Source organism: Felis catus, chromosome A2 (assembly GCF_018350175.1).
Source record: "Felis catus isolate Fca126 chromosome A2, F.catus_Fca126_mat1.0, whole genome shotgun sequence".
Taxonomy (NCBI): Eukaryota; Metazoa; Chordata; class Mammalia; order Carnivora; family Felidae; genus Felis; species Felis catus.
The window spans coordinates 157,110,090-157,125,180 of NC_058369.1; the positions used below are offsets into that span (position 1 = coordinate 157,110,090).

General features: G+C 43.6%; 2 protein-coding genes and 2 long non-coding RNA genes across 13 annotated transcripts in view; 1 reads left to right on the forward strand and 3 right to left on the reverse strand.

Annotated features, from left to right (window-relative positions):
- The window catches only part of KEL (Kell metallo-endopeptidase), a 281,013-nt gene that overhangs the window by 231,452 nt on the left and 34,470 nt on the right, over positions 1-15,091 (reverse strand). The gene's annotated exons all lie outside the window — the stretch shown is intronic.
- Positions 711-5,565, reverse strand: LOC123384074. Its single transcript, XR_006594670.1, has 2 exons — positions 4,524-5,565; positions 711-1,141 (listed from the first exon to the last, which is right to left on the reverse strand). It is a non-coding gene; the product is annotated as an uncharacterized LOC123384074 (long non-coding RNA).
- TAS2R40 (taste 2 receptor member 40) lies at positions 6,575-7,536 on the forward strand. Its single transcript, XM_019825957.3, is given in 2 exon segments — positions 6,575-7,252; positions 7,255-7,536. Coding segments are annotated over 2 exon segments (960 nt in total).
- LOC123384073 lies at positions 8,230-14,574 on the reverse strand. The gene is made up of 2 exons (XR_006594669.1): positions 13,985-14,574; positions 8,230-8,459 (listed from the first exon to the last, which is right to left on the reverse strand). It is a non-coding gene; the product is annotated as an uncharacterized LOC123384073 (long non-coding RNA).

A 15,091-nucleotide genomic window follows, 5' to 3' on the forward strand; every position in this document is an offset into this window, starting at 1 on the left:
CAGAGAAGTTAACAGAAATCCAAAGGCAAGTTTAAAGGGACCACCAAGACCATTACCTGATACTCCAGTAATGACCTCAACAGGTGAGTGGCCCCAAGCAATTCTCTTGCCTGCTTAAGGCCTCAGTTCTCATCCCCAACACCAGCTCTCAGGTCACCTGCAGTACTAGTATTCTGATAATCTGGAGTCTTTAGAAACAGGCTCTGTAGTCAACTCAAGTTAATCTTTTTAAGGGACATAGTTTTTATTTGCAAGTTATCTTTAAAAATAATTATTATTAAAAAAATAAAAAATGAAAATAATTATTAACAAAAAAGATGCTTTATTAAGAGACAATATGAGTTTCCTCATGAAAGCTGTCTGACCACGACCATATCTCTAACCATGAATATAAAGATTCAGAGCTCTCCCTAAAAGTGGGTAGGTAAAACTCTTAGCCAAATGCCTAAAAGAGAAAAAGGTTTTCCAGAAGCTCCTGTTGAGAAAGAAAGAGCATGCCCGCCCACTAGTGGACAAATTAAGTAATTGCCAGATTTTCCAAGAAGGATTCCCAGGCTCCACCTTACCGTGAGTGAACGAACACTGTCAGCTAAGCTCTAAACTATCACATAACTGCCCGCACAAAACACTCGTTGAAGAGGTCACTGAAAACTCCAGGGTTATAAAGGTTATATGGGTGAACACGGAAGAGGTAAGAAAAACCAACCAAGTGCCAGGAGCATAATCAAACTTTATTTTTCTGAACCAGGATTACAACCATACCACATAATGCATACACATGATATTGACAATGGTAACTTAAATTCAAAATTGGAAAAAAAAAACATAAAATAGAAATATTTTACTTTTAACATTTTCTTTCACAATTTGTTAACTCTTGTTTTGGAACCAGAAACCTGCGACTTTTTCTTTAGCACATCACTGTTTAAATCTTGTACCAAGTTTCCACGTGAGCACGGAATTCAGCCTTGACTGGTAGCCTTGACTTCAATAATTGAGAAGAACTGTTCACAAACGTAGGCATTTTCAAAGAGTTTTAACAATCTTTGCACAACTGTTCAGATATTTGCAGGAGTTTGGGGCTCTGGTGTCACTGTGCTAGATGTCCAGTCCTGTGTCGCACCGCAGATCACCTTTCACACTGCAAGTATGTATGAAGAGATAAGGGAGCACTGAGCAGGGGAAGGTTACCTTCACAGGGCTGAAGTCAACGACAAAGTCAGCTTTCAGCATCACAGAATTTCCATCACAGGGCTCTGACCATCAGCTACAGTTCTAGAGCTAATTCTAGCACAGAAAAGAAGACCCAATAACGCTCTGCCAGATCACTGTCTCCATAATGTTTCATAACTCTAATGGATGACTTTGCACGGCGTTCAAAGTGTTTGCCAACCCAAAAGGCCAATTCTGTGATAACAATCTTTGCTGCTTAGCACAAACAAAGATTTCTTTTCCTCCGTGATGAGGAACGAGTTCATTTCAACAGCTCAACACATCTCCTTAGCTTCAGTGGTGACTGAGCCTCCCAACCTACGTGCAGTGAGCAGACCTCTGTGTTATGTGTCCAATTCATTCAACGGTGACTGCGATGCTCTGTGGCCCAAACCCCAGGGGGAGCCCAGCTTACAGGTGGTGAGCTCTGGGTCTGTGATGCATTCCATTTTTAACTTCCAGCAGAAAGCAATTCCTGCTGAGTAATGCAAATGAGTAGAGGTAAAGCCTGTGTCCTTGCATAATTTGCCACACGGAACTTAAGTGTTACCGCAAGTCCAATATTAGCACCATCCATCCCAGGATCATCATCTATATTAAATTGTTTAAAGTTTCCTCTTGTTACAGAAATGAATTTCTTAATTACTTCCTAGTGTTGTGCCTGTCATGGGCACACTGTCTAAAATATTTTCAGTCGTATAAAAATTCTCAAACCCACGGTGAATAAATAGAGCTAATTATTACATCTAAGTATTACTAAATATGTCCCCTCATCAGCTGCAGAAGCAAATGTCACAATGTTTAAAACTTTTTTCACACAATTTTTCTTTTAGTTTCCTAGCCATATTTCTAGTACATTGAGCAACAGTGTTTCTGGTTACACTTCTATTTTCACACGTCTGTATCTTCTCAGGACATACAATTTCTACCCCATTCAATAGACACTCCTTTACAACTTGCTATCTGTGAAGAATTTGATGGCCCAGGCAGATTTTTCACTAAAATATATAACTGCTGATTGTATTAAAAATCAAAACAAACCTTGCTGGCTTTTCAGTTCTCTTTGCAGCTCTTAGGATTTGATCAGACATCTTTTCCACATCCTTGGTCTTTTTTCTTACAGTGGTTTGTTTCATCACACCACCTAGGTTGTTGTCTTAAATTACATCCTTTGCCACATAAGCACACAGAAGTAGCCTTCAGTTTACAAAGTGGAACATAGGACTCTCTACGTCTATGTTCTACTTCCTCCTTTTCACAGAGACGTAAGAAATATTCGCTTTTCTAACACGATATAGAAGTGACCTTCACAAAGCACAACTCAGTTTTGCAAAATACATAACTCTTCTCTGTAATTCAACCTCTGGATCTGATCTCCTCCACCTGATGGAAGAACATGTCCTCAGTCTTATCCAGGAAGGCATTCAGTCTCTTCCATAAGGATGCCCACACCATAAACCATGCCAGTAAGTACCCCTTGCCTGTAGTGGTTCTCAACCCTCCCTTGCTCCTACTGGAGCCACAATGGGGAGCTTTGGAAATGCCAATGCTTAGCTTTTCTCCACCATGATTACTCAGAATCTTTGAGGATGGGACATGGGTATGATGTCTTTTAAAGACCCACAGTGTTAATTCAGGCAATTCTGGCACATAGACAAGGTTGAGAAGGACAGATGTGGAGCAAGCAGACCTCACATGTGCTCCTCACGAGACAGCCGGTACATGATGCCTGACCCCCAGAAGCACAGATGGCCAGATAATGTCAGGGCAGTAGCAGCAAACATAAAGGGATGAATTTACCATAGCAGCCAATGAAATACAGCTACCACCCATCCCCTCTCCCACAGCAGCACCCTGGAAGAAGAGGGAGACAGGTGTCCCAGACCCACCTGGTCCCTCTCCAATCCAAGCAGATGTAGTCTCAGCTCAAATTGTGCTGGGGGTGGGAGGAGGGGAGATGGTAAGGTTTAAACCAAGCATGAAAGTAAACTGGATCGAATACTAACAACCAAAAAAGACAAGGAAAGATGAAATCTGCCCAACATGTCACCATGGGATGGGAAAGGGAGAGTCAGAAGCATGGAGTTGGGCACTACGATCGAAGGAAAGAATCTTGGTCACGTTTATCCTGCTTAATGACTTGACACTACTTTATCAATGAATCGTACTTCAGTGTTTTCTCAGTCACACAGGTTTAAACACTATGATTATAAGATTTTCTCAGGATTTCTTCTTCCTGTCTTCTGGGAAGTGACACCCATGTTCCGTGGGCATCAAACAGACTTGGAGGGAGGTGGGGAGTGGGGAGCCTCTTCCATGGCCATTCCTTTGTCTTTGCATTGGCTTCATCTGAACCCAAGTTTGCAAAGCCTCCTGGATAAGACCACCGGACCCCTTTGGAATCCACTAACTCCCGCAGCAAATTTTTAAGCCTTTTGTGTGAACACAAGGTTTAGTGGCTCTCTCAAGTGTGCCTGGGGAGACTCTGGAGCAGTCCTGCAGCCCCACTTTGCCTTTGCCACCCGCTGCAGCCATGAGACGTGGGCAGGATGCTAGGTCTCTTTCATGGAGATGCTCACCTCCTCTCGACTCTTCCCTGCACTTCTCATTCCTCCCCAACTGGGAAAGCATCTTCTAGTCTGCATGGTGGTGCTTGAGAGAGAAGTGTTGGAAATGGTTCCCCCAAACACACAGTCTTCCAAATCTGATTTATCTGACACCTGCACCAAAGCTTTTGATCCCAATAGCCAAGAATATGAAACCTTTGGTCTTTGCTTCCCCCATGGACCTCCTCCATAGTCTCCTCCAAAGGAGACTCTATTCTAGCTTCCTGAATGAGAAAGGGCCACAGAATAAAAACCGAACTGGCCCCACATCCCTATTGATATGGCACCAGTCATATCATCAGCCCCCACTGCTCTTCCTATTAAGATCAGAGAAAAAGGTGAACAAATGCCACCAGAAGATAGTACTAGAACAGTAGAAAACAATTGTGTGCAAAAAATTTAGGGAGATATTATTTATCACAAACTGATATAAGTTGGAACAAAGTACACAAAAAGATGAGTTTGGTGCATTGGAATTCATGAAAGCTGATGATAAATACTACTCTCTATTAGCAGAAGTAACAGAAGTTAATGACTCTCAACAGATATGCAGAACTTGTCAAGGAATCTTTTTTTTTTTTTTTTTTAGAGAGAGCACACAAGCAGGGGGGAGGGGCAGAGGGAGAAAGAGAGAATCTTAAGCAGGCTCCATTCTCAGCCTGGAGCCCAATGAGGGGCTTGATCCCATGACCCTGGGATCACGACCTGAGCCGAAATCAAGAGTCAGAGACTCAACCAACTGAGCCACCCAGGTGCCTGTCAAGAAATCTTGTTGTTTCCTGTTTCTGGCTATTATGAGTAAAGCTTCTATGAACACTCTTGTCCAAGTCTTTGGGTTGACATGAATTTTAATTTCTCTAAACAATGCTTTCCTAATTTTGCAATATGTTGCTTTTTCTGGTGCTATGTGTATGCAACCATGATTTAATAATAAGAGGCAATTTTATAATAAAAATAAATCTCTGAGTTTAATTTGAGATAAAATTAATTTGGAGATGGAGAAATCCATTTTCATCATCTCTCCATTTCTATTAGAAAAATTACAACAGGGCCATCACACTGGCATGAAGCCTCAGAATCAAGAAGATGCTAGGAGTTGGTGAATACTGTGACAAACTGAAAAGTACATACATAACCTTGTTTTAAATGTGCAGCCACATTGAGGAGGGCACTCACTGGGTTGAGCACTGGGTGTTGTATGTAAGCAATGAACCATGGGAATGTACCCCAAAAACCAAGAGCACACTTTACACACTGTACGTTAGCCAATTTGACAATAAATTATACTAATAAATAAATTATAAACATTTTTTAAAAGTTTAAAAAATAAAATAAAAAATAAATGTGCAGCTACTATTCTTCCTCAACCAATTAACCATGTGGCCCCAATGTTCCCCAATCTCCTAATTTTTCAAGGGCAGACAGACTTTTTGTGCATATATGCAACCTCTTAAATTTGCACGTTGACCAGCAGAAAGTAGCAAGCACTGGCAGTGGGCCTAATGCCGTCCAGTCTCAGGCTGTGCAGGATAAAACACAATGGCAGGCCAGATTTGGCCCCAAGACTCATTAATCTGTAGCTCAGATTTTGGTTCTCAGTCTGGCTTTGAGCAATATGAACTTTTAACTTCTTAAAAATACATGTCTATGGGACGCTTGGGTGGCTTAGTCGGTTGAGCATCTGACTTCAGCTCAGGTCATGATCTCACAGCTCGTGAGTTCAAGCCCTGCATCAGGCTCTGTGCTGACAGCTCAGAGCCTGGAGCCTGCTTCAGATTCTGTGTCTCCCTCTCTCTCTGCCCCTAACCCACTCGCATTCTGTCTCTGTCTCTCTCAAAAATAAACATTAAAAAAAATTTTTTTTTTAAATACAACATGTCTGGGCCCTAGCTCAGATTCTGACTTAACTAGATCAGGAATGAGGCACGGGCATCTGCATATGACTTTAAATTTCAAGTTAACAGTGTCTGATCACATTTCTCAACTTCAGCACTGTGTTCAGAACACCCCACCACTTGCCCAAGCTAATTCTAACCCGATTCTGAGTTGAAGTACTGATGTGCATCGCGGTGTAAATTATAATCAGTGATAAACACACAAACAATGAAACTGTCACAAGGCAGTTTTTCTAGTCTCTAATTAACCCAAATGGCATCAAATTTTGGCTCTTCTGTGTCTGAGGACATTATAATAGCTGACCTTTCTGGAGGAAACTTGGGTCTAAGTAAAAATGTTTGCATACAAACTGATGGGAACTTCTTATTCATGAACATGCTAACCACAGGATAAAAACGTCTCTGCAAATAAGGGAGACGAAAAGAAGCAGGAGAAGGCAGATCAAAGGAGCTGTTGTGTTTTTACAATTTGGCAGGTAACAGGTCTTATGAAATGAGCACAAATGCGTGAGCACAAAGACTCCTAACGTGGGACTCTTGCCTGTCAGGTGTATATGGGCTTAAAGTAAGTAAGGGAGAAAGATGCCATGATAGGAACCTATCTCAAATTTTTTCCAGTGAGCTCCTGCAAGCCCGGGGCAAATGGGTCTTTATGAAAAACAGAGACATCCAGTAACAAGATCCTCCCATCATTTGCCTTTCAAGCCTCCGACCTGTAGTCATGGGGCAAACAAATGAAGAAAAATTGGAAATAACCATTAACTGGGGAAAAAAATTATAATAACACTGAGCAAGGATCAGAAGACTGCATAGCAGGTACCAGGCCTTGGCATGGAAACCTGGAGGTCAGGGCCAAAGAGAATGGCGACAGTGAACACAGATGCCATGGATAGAGACACGTCCAGGTTTAAAATCGTCCTCACCGTGGTGGTCTCTGGAGTAGAGTGCATGACTGGCATGATTGGGAATGGCTTCATCACTGCCATCCAGGGGGCCGAGTGGGCCAGAGGCAAAAGGCTCCCTGTGAGTGACTGTATCCTGTTGAAGCTGAGCTTCTCCAGGCTTTTGCTGCAGATCTGGATGATGCTGTAGAATATTTACAGTCTATTCTTCCTGGTCACTTATAACCAAAACACAGTGTTTATAATCTTCAAAGTCATCACCATGTTTCTGAACTATTCCAACCTCTGGCTTGCGGCCTGGCTCAACATCGTCTCTTGCCTTCCAATTGCAAACTTTGCTCACTGTTTGTTCTCCATGATGAAGAGGAAAATCAGAGAGCTGATGCCTCGGCTTCTGGGGCTGTCACTGTTCATCTCCTTATGCTTCAGCTTTCGCTTCTCTAAAGATATCTTCAATGTGTACGTAAATAGTTCCGTTCCTATCCCCTCCTCCAACACCACTGAGAAGTACTTCTCTGAGACTAACATGGTCAACCTGGTTCTTCTCTATAACCTGGGGATCTTCATTCCTCTGATCATGTTCATCTTTGCAGCCATTCTGCTGATCATCTCTCTCAAGAGATACACCCTACACAAGAGATACACCCTACACATGCCACTGGCTTCAGGGACCCCAGCATGGAGGCTCACATGGGGGCGATCAAAGCTATCAGCTACTTTCTCATTTTCTATATTTTCAATGCAGTTGCTCTATTCATTTCCATGTCCAACATCTTTGACATCAACAGTTCCTGGAATATTTTGTGCAAAATCGTCATGGCTGCTTACCCAGCTGGCCACTCAGTGCTACTGATCTTGGGCAACCCTGGGCTGAGAAGAGCCTGGAAGAGGTTTTAGCACCGTGTTCATCTTCATCTATAAGAGCAGACCCCGTGATGGAATCCAGAGTGCCACAGGACCGGTTCAACCAGCTCTGCCTTTCCCCCACCTAAACCTCTCTCCTCACCCCTCTTTTCTGCTTAATCTTATTTCTCAGGTAACTGGGTTGTTCCATGAATGGGACACTGAGTTTCTAACTTGAGATTCTAAGCTGAAGTAGCTAAGCAACTCTAAGATGGATTGTGGAAGCTCCTTGATCTATGTTCATTCATCTCCTGCCCTGAGCCTTAAGTAAGGAGAGGATGGCTGGACCTCTCCATTTGCCGGGGATGATCTCAGTGTGTGCCTGTGGTCACTGGGCACCCTTTAATTTTCAAAGATATCTTGGTCTGGATGAAAACTTACATGGTCACCCTACTGAAGGCACCCTACTAACCCACAGTTAAGAAAAAGGAGGGCTAGTGACAAGCATTGTATGCAGTCCAAGAGGCAGAAGGGAGGCTAGCATACCTACAGGGAAAAGGGACTAAGGAGAGAAAGCCCGGCCAGAATTACCAGGTGCTGCAGAGGTTTCAAGGAAAATGGAGGCTGTGCATACTATTAGTGCAGTGACAGGTAGCATTCAAATTACAGAAGTTTCCAGAGTAGGTGATAAAATAGTGAGGGAGTTTGTAAAGACCAATAATTTCAGGAGGTTGTCTGGAGAAAAACATGAAATACAGGGAGGCAGATGGATAAGTGGATGGTCAGTTGAATGCTTTATTTTTCCAAATGGCAGGGGGGCGTGGGGGGAAGAGTGGCATGTGCAGCCCCAGGAAGAAAACAGGAAGAGTCCAGAGCAAAGGAACATCTATTTTGCTGTGCTCCTGTGTTGGGGGCAATGTAAATGGCATCTGCCTCTGGCGATAGCAGTTCTAGGTGCCCTTGATGTGACCATGGTGCCAGCGCAGGTTACCTGGCAGGGGCTGTTTGACAAGAAAGAAAATGTCACAGTTCACTGCCACTCTTCACAATGATGGCATCAGCACCGCCTCAAACAGCCTTGTACAAAATAAGACACCACTCCTAGACATCTTGGAACTAGAAAGTTAGGAACTTGGGGTTTTCTTGTATTTGGTGTTTTCAAAATCAGAATTACTGAGGAAAGTATGAAAAGAATGCCACTCATCACACCAAAGCTTCCAAATGAAAATGTAAGGTTGGTAGCAAAGACTAAATGCTGAGCTTCTGGGCTCTCGAGCACATTTTTCAGAAAGAGCCCTTTATATCCATGAACAGCAAAAAATCACACACACACACACACACACACACACACACACACACATACACACAGAGGCATGTACACACTCTCACATACACCCCTTTACAGTTCCAACAGCATGGGATGTATTCAATTAGAAGGGAAACTATATTCATGGAAACACACATTTCTCATTGTTTTCCTAATTGATATTTACTTCTATGACTATTTGAGGTTGGTATAGTTGTTATGGTGGGGCAAATTAGATTTTGAAGTTTCATTCCAGTTCCTAAAGAATAGAGAAATATACATTTTCCCAATAATACGTGCACACCCATCCAATGAAAAACAGAAAATTGATTTAGAGCCAGCATGTGATTAATATGAACCACACCAAGATAACAAACTATGTAATCCCTCTCTGTGCTTATTATGAAGAAATAACATGTCATTGTTTGTAAAAGCCAAAAGCAGCAGAGAGCTAACCAGAGCTTCAAGGATGATGACATTAATAGTGTGTGTTGCCTTACCTTCAACTAGGTAAAGTTCCCTCCAGTTCTCTCTCCCTCCCCTCCCTCCTTCCTTCCTTCCTTCCTTCCTTCCTTCCTTCCTTCCTTCCTTCCTTCTTTCCCTCCTTCCTTCCTTCTTTCCTTCCCTGCTTCCTCCTTCCTTCCCCCCTTCTCTCCTTCCTTATTTTCTTTCTTTCTGTACAACCCACCTAGATTTCTATAATGGGCACCCTACCTTCCAATTGGTTGGCTTTAGACAGAAATCAGAAGTCCTAAAGGATCTGCTTTGCAAACTCTACATGACACCCCTGTACCCTGAGAGAGGTCTGAAAGTTGGTATGAAGGGTTCTTTTACTCACAAAGTCACTCTGGACATTCACCCACCACGTGGAGCAGCTAGGGGGACTTGGGTTGCCACGGGGACTCCAATGTGGAAGGCCCAGTACAAGGCGGGGTGTCTCAAACCCAGCTGAGTCCTAGTGAAGGAAGACTAGAGTAGAAGCCAGGGTCAATCTAAGGGCTGGGATTTGTGGGCACCAGAGTGCCCCACAATCCAACATGATCTTCACCTTTTAATCTGCTAAATGCCACCATGGTTCCTGCTTTTCTGGGAGTGGACTCTGCAGGAATTCTCCTTTACTATTCTCTCAGACATCCTTTCCTTTGGGCTGCTAGGACAGAAACATCTATTGAATAAAGGGAAAGGAACTGTAAATTCAACCAACCAATGAGTCTTGAGTTGGAGGGGGAAAACAGAAACCAAGGGCAGAAATCTGAAGCAATCATGGCAGGATGGACAGAAATGGACTCCTTAGAGGAGAGGCGAGAGGTATGGAAATTCCTTACATGCTTGGGAAGGTTGGTTTTCAGGAGAGAAAGGAGGAGTAAGCAAGCCGGGGCACCAGCCCTTAGTGTTAGAAGGCTGGGGGAGCTCCCTGGACCCCTTCGCTGCACTGGAGACAGGTTGCCTCAGAGAGCAGAGGTGAAAGTCAGAAGGAAATGCTCATTTCCATGTCCTTTTGGGGGAGGTAACATGCTACATGGCTAGAAAGTTGTTGATGGCAGCAGGGCAGAAGCCTCTTAGAGCCTGGCATGTGGCCCAGGAGGTGAGGCCAGAACAGAGAAGAGCAGCAAGCATAAGAGGTGTGGGGTGGGAGGCCAGGGCACAAGGATCAGGAAAGGGAAGGTGTGAAGGTGCTGAGTGCTTGGCCAGGCTCATCTGGGGAAGCAATCTACTTACCGCTCCTGCCTGGCCTTTGGGGCAACAAAAGATCTTCTAAGAGCTTTCCAGAGGACTATTTCTGGGTGGGACTCTATACTGCACAGGTGCCCTGTGTCTGCAAAGCTAGCCTATCAACCAGCCTCACTGGGGAGGAAATGGATTTGGGGGGTGGGGGTAAAGTTTCTTGTTTCTCTCATTTGGTTTCCCTTAGTTTTTTAGCAAAGTGTCTTAAAAATGTTCTGTCCTCCCTCAGTTGTGTCAGGATAAAATCAAAGAAAAGCCGCTCTGAAAACAGTTCAAAAAGAAAAGGAATCAACAATCCCCTGGGTTGGGTTTGGTTCGGATGTGGCAGCAGCGAAGGGAATCTGAGGAGAGAATTCCAAGGTGGAAGATTAACAGGAAAATGTCACGTCGGATAGCTGCCTTGCCCCTCCAGCCACACAGTTCCTGGAGTCCAAACGACTTCAGTTTGGGTCCTGGCTCTGCTACTTACTGGTTTTTGACACAGGCATGTTATTGCATCTCTCTGAACCTTAGTTTCTGTATCTGTAAAATGGGAATAATGATAATAATACCTCCCTCCTGGGATTACCTATCTCATCCTAAGAAATAAGTGAGATAAAACTTATTTTTGGTTATCTCAACTTATTATTGGTTGAGAGTAAGCTCTCAACCAATGTTAGCTGTTAATATTCTTAAGAGAAGGGATGTGAGGCTGAGGGGCCAGGAGTCTAGAATGAGGATATACAGGGGCGCCTGGGTGGTTCAGTTGCTTAGGCATCTGACTCTTGATTTTGGCTCAGGTCATGATCTCATGGTCATTAGTTCCAGCCCCGACTCAGGCTGGGCTCCTCGCTGAGCATGGAGCCTCTTAAGATTCTGCGATTCTCTCTCTCTCTCTCTCTCTCTCTCTCTCTCTCCCCCTCCTTCTCTCCCCCTCTGCCCCTCCCCCACTCTCTCTCCCAAAAAATTAAAAAAAATTTTTTTTAATTGAAAAAATTTATAATGAGGATATTTAGAGCAGGCCAGATGAGAAAAGGCCGAGATTGGGCTGGACACACACAGAGGGGTGAGCCTGATCCACAGAACCAGGCTCGATACATAACAGCTCATCATCTGAAGTGGTAGGTGGATGTGTGGGGCGGGGGTGGGGGGTTGGGGAGGAGTCCTGAAGTATTTGGCTCCCACACACCCTTCTGACAACATCAGAAAGACATCTACTATTCCAGGGTTTAAACCCTTGGCAATTTTGAAGGAAGGGGGGCACTATGTCACGGGTCACCAAACTCTGTCAGGGGCCACACACAATAAATATTTTAAGCTTTGTGGGCCACATGCAGCCCCTGTCACATGAGCCATCTGAAACAACACGTAAATGAATAGGAGTGGCTGTGCTAATAAAGTTTTCTTTACAGACACTGAAATGTCAATTTCATATAATTTTCACATGTCATAAAATATCTTTTGATTTTTTTTCAACCATTTAAGCATGCAAAAAGCATTCTTAGCTTGTGGGCTCTACAAGACCAGGAGGTGGATCACATTTGACCCCCAAGCCACAGTTTCTCCAACTCAAGGAGGCACCAAAACCCACCACAAACCCCAGTTACCTTTACTGTAAACCAGAGACGCGTATCATGATAATTTTGCCATGTCTTGAACACAGCAACTTTCTGAATATTTCTGCCACTTTCAGTTTGTCCAGCTTGGGTCTACCCCTTGGTGATCCCTAAATCACAACTCTTTAGTTCTTTGTGAAAAACAATGAGGACCCTAGTCCCTCTCCTACCACTGCCACACTGTTAAGGACAGACACAGGGCCCCAAATAAGTTTGTTATCTAAAATTTTAAAAGATACCACCTTCAGGGGTACCTGGGTGGCTCAGTTGGTTTTGGTTTCAGCTTGGATCATGATCTCACGGTTCATGGGTTTGAGCCCCCCGGTCGGGCTCTGTGCTGACAGTCAGGTGCCTGCCTGGGATTCTCTGTCTCCCTTTCTCTCTGCCCCTCTACTCATGCTCTCTCTCTCTCTCCCTCAATAAACATTTTTTTTTAAAAAATGACTCAAGACTTCACTAAGATAGTAAGTGGATGGAATTTGAAGATAAAATATTATAAATAAATAAATAAATAAATAAATAAATAAATAAATAAATAAAACCACCCTGAATCTATTCAGTCAGTAACAAGGAGTAAAAATCATTAAACAGGTTCCTACAGGGTCCTTGGGAATGTTTTGAAAGCTATGCCTCCAGCTCTGAAATGATCATGCTCCTACAAACTCCCGCTGTGAGACTGGACTGGATGGTAGGCTGCAGTTCCCTGTGTGGTTCTGACCGATCAGGGCAATGTTTATATCTTTGTGTCCTTTTCAGCTGGTTTACTGAGACAATGATGGGAAACATCTAGAGTCAGTGTGGCACACGGGAAGAACCTAGACTTTGGTGTCAAAAAGTCTAGATTCGAGGGGCGCCTAGATGTGGGCATCCAACTCTTGAATTTGGCTCAGGTCATGATCCCAGGGTAGTGGGATCAAGCCCTGAATCAGGCTCTGTGCTGACTGTGGAGCCTACTTGGGATTCTCTCTCTCTCCCTCTCTGCCCCTCCCCCTGGCTCACTCGTGCTCACATTCTCTCTCTCTCCAGAATAAAGGGAAAAAAAATTTTTTTAAACAGTTAGATTTGAGTGCCCATTCTAGGTTATCCTTAGAAAGTCACCAAACCTGTTTTGCCTTCAGTTTCCCTATCTGGAAAAACAGAGATGATCAGAATATCCATTTCACAGAGTTGTTTTGAGGTTCAAAGGAAATAATATATATGTGCATAATAAACTAGAAATCACCATAAAAAAGTGAGTGCATTTATTCATTCAACACACATGTACTGAGAGGACTGCTCATTAAATGAGACACAGAATTCAAAGGTTAACACAGCTAAACTTTCAGCCTCCAAGGGCTCAGAGGCTGGTAAAGAACAAGAGGTATAATTACAAGGTGGGAAACACTTCAGTGTAGGTCTTTGTACTATGGGGTCAGGGATGTACCTCACACCTCAAATGTTCACAATTAAAATTCCTCTCCAAAAAATAAAAAAATTAAATCCTGAAATTTTGTGCTTTATTTCCTTCTGTGACAGAGAAAGGAGAACTCAGGACAGCAGAGAAGCACGTTCCACTGACTATCCTTCGAAATCCTCATCACAGCCTGAGATGCAAAAAAGAAAGGGGTCCCATCACACCCAGACTTCCCTAGGGAAAGCTGCTGTTTGCATCTCCTGCCAAGAGCTCTTGGAGACTGAAAACAGATTTGTGATTTATTCAAACCAGATGCTGGTGGCCCTGAGTGCAGCTGGGACCAAGAATGACAGAAATGCTTAGCCGGGACAGGGTGGCAGTCTGACTCTCTGAAGACAGGAGACCTCAGAGGATCCTAATCTGGTTTCTTGTTCATCTTACTTCTCAGTGGAATAGGACCTAATATTCACATTCTATTCATGAATGCACAGAGCAAAATTTGCTTACCTTTGGATTCAAAGGCCAAGAAAAATACCTTGAACAAGTCAGTCTAGCCACTTGGAGGTTGTGGTTGTGTCTGTACAGGGCCTGCACCCACCCTCCATTTCCTCCTGGCCATGACCTGCTCTCCAAGGAACAATGGCAGATGTGCCTGGAGGACTCTATGGGGACAGAATGAGAGAAGCTAGGGTTTGTATCCTATGCTGAGGTTGGAAATAGGAGGAAACATGGCCTAACTCCTATCTCCACCCCCTCTCTACCCACCAGCCACTCCCAATTGCCTGCCCTTACACTGGACGGATACCAGATTCCCCACCCCACCTGAGCAGGTCCTGATAGGCAGTGGCATCAGGAGTTAGGACTGGGGTAAGCATGCATTTTCTCTGCACTCATGGAGTGTGTGGAGATAACAAAGGGAGTAGATTAAGCCAGAGGTAAGCTCTGGACATAAAATGATTGAAGTATAAGGAAGGAAAGGTCATGACACAAGAACAGACACTCAGATCAATGGAACAGAATAGAGAACCCAGAAATGGACCCACAAACGTATGGTCAACTAATCTTTGACAAAGCAGGAAAGAATATCCAATGGAATAAAGACAGTCTCTTCAGCAAGTGGTGCTGGGAAAACTGGACAATGACATGCAGAAGAATGAACCTGGACCACTTTCTTACACCATACACAAAAATAAACTCAAAATGGATGAAAGACCTAAATATAAGACAGGAAATCAAAATCCTCGAGGAGAAACTAGGCAAAAACCTCTTTGATCTTGGCCACAGCAACTTCTTACTCAACACATCTCCAGAGGCAAGGGAAGCAAAAGCAAAAATGAACTACTGGGACCTCATCAAAATAAAAATCTTCTGCACAGCGAAGGAAACAATCAGCAAAACTAAAAGGCAACCGACAGAATGGGAGAAGATATTTACAAATGACATCAGATAAACGGTTACTATCCAAATCTATAAAGAACTTATCAAACTGAACACCCAAAAAACAAATAATCCAGTGAAGAAATGGGCAAAAGACACTTCTCCAAAGAAGACATCCAGATGGGCAACCGACACATGAAAAAATGCTCAACATCACTCATCATCAGGGAAGTACAA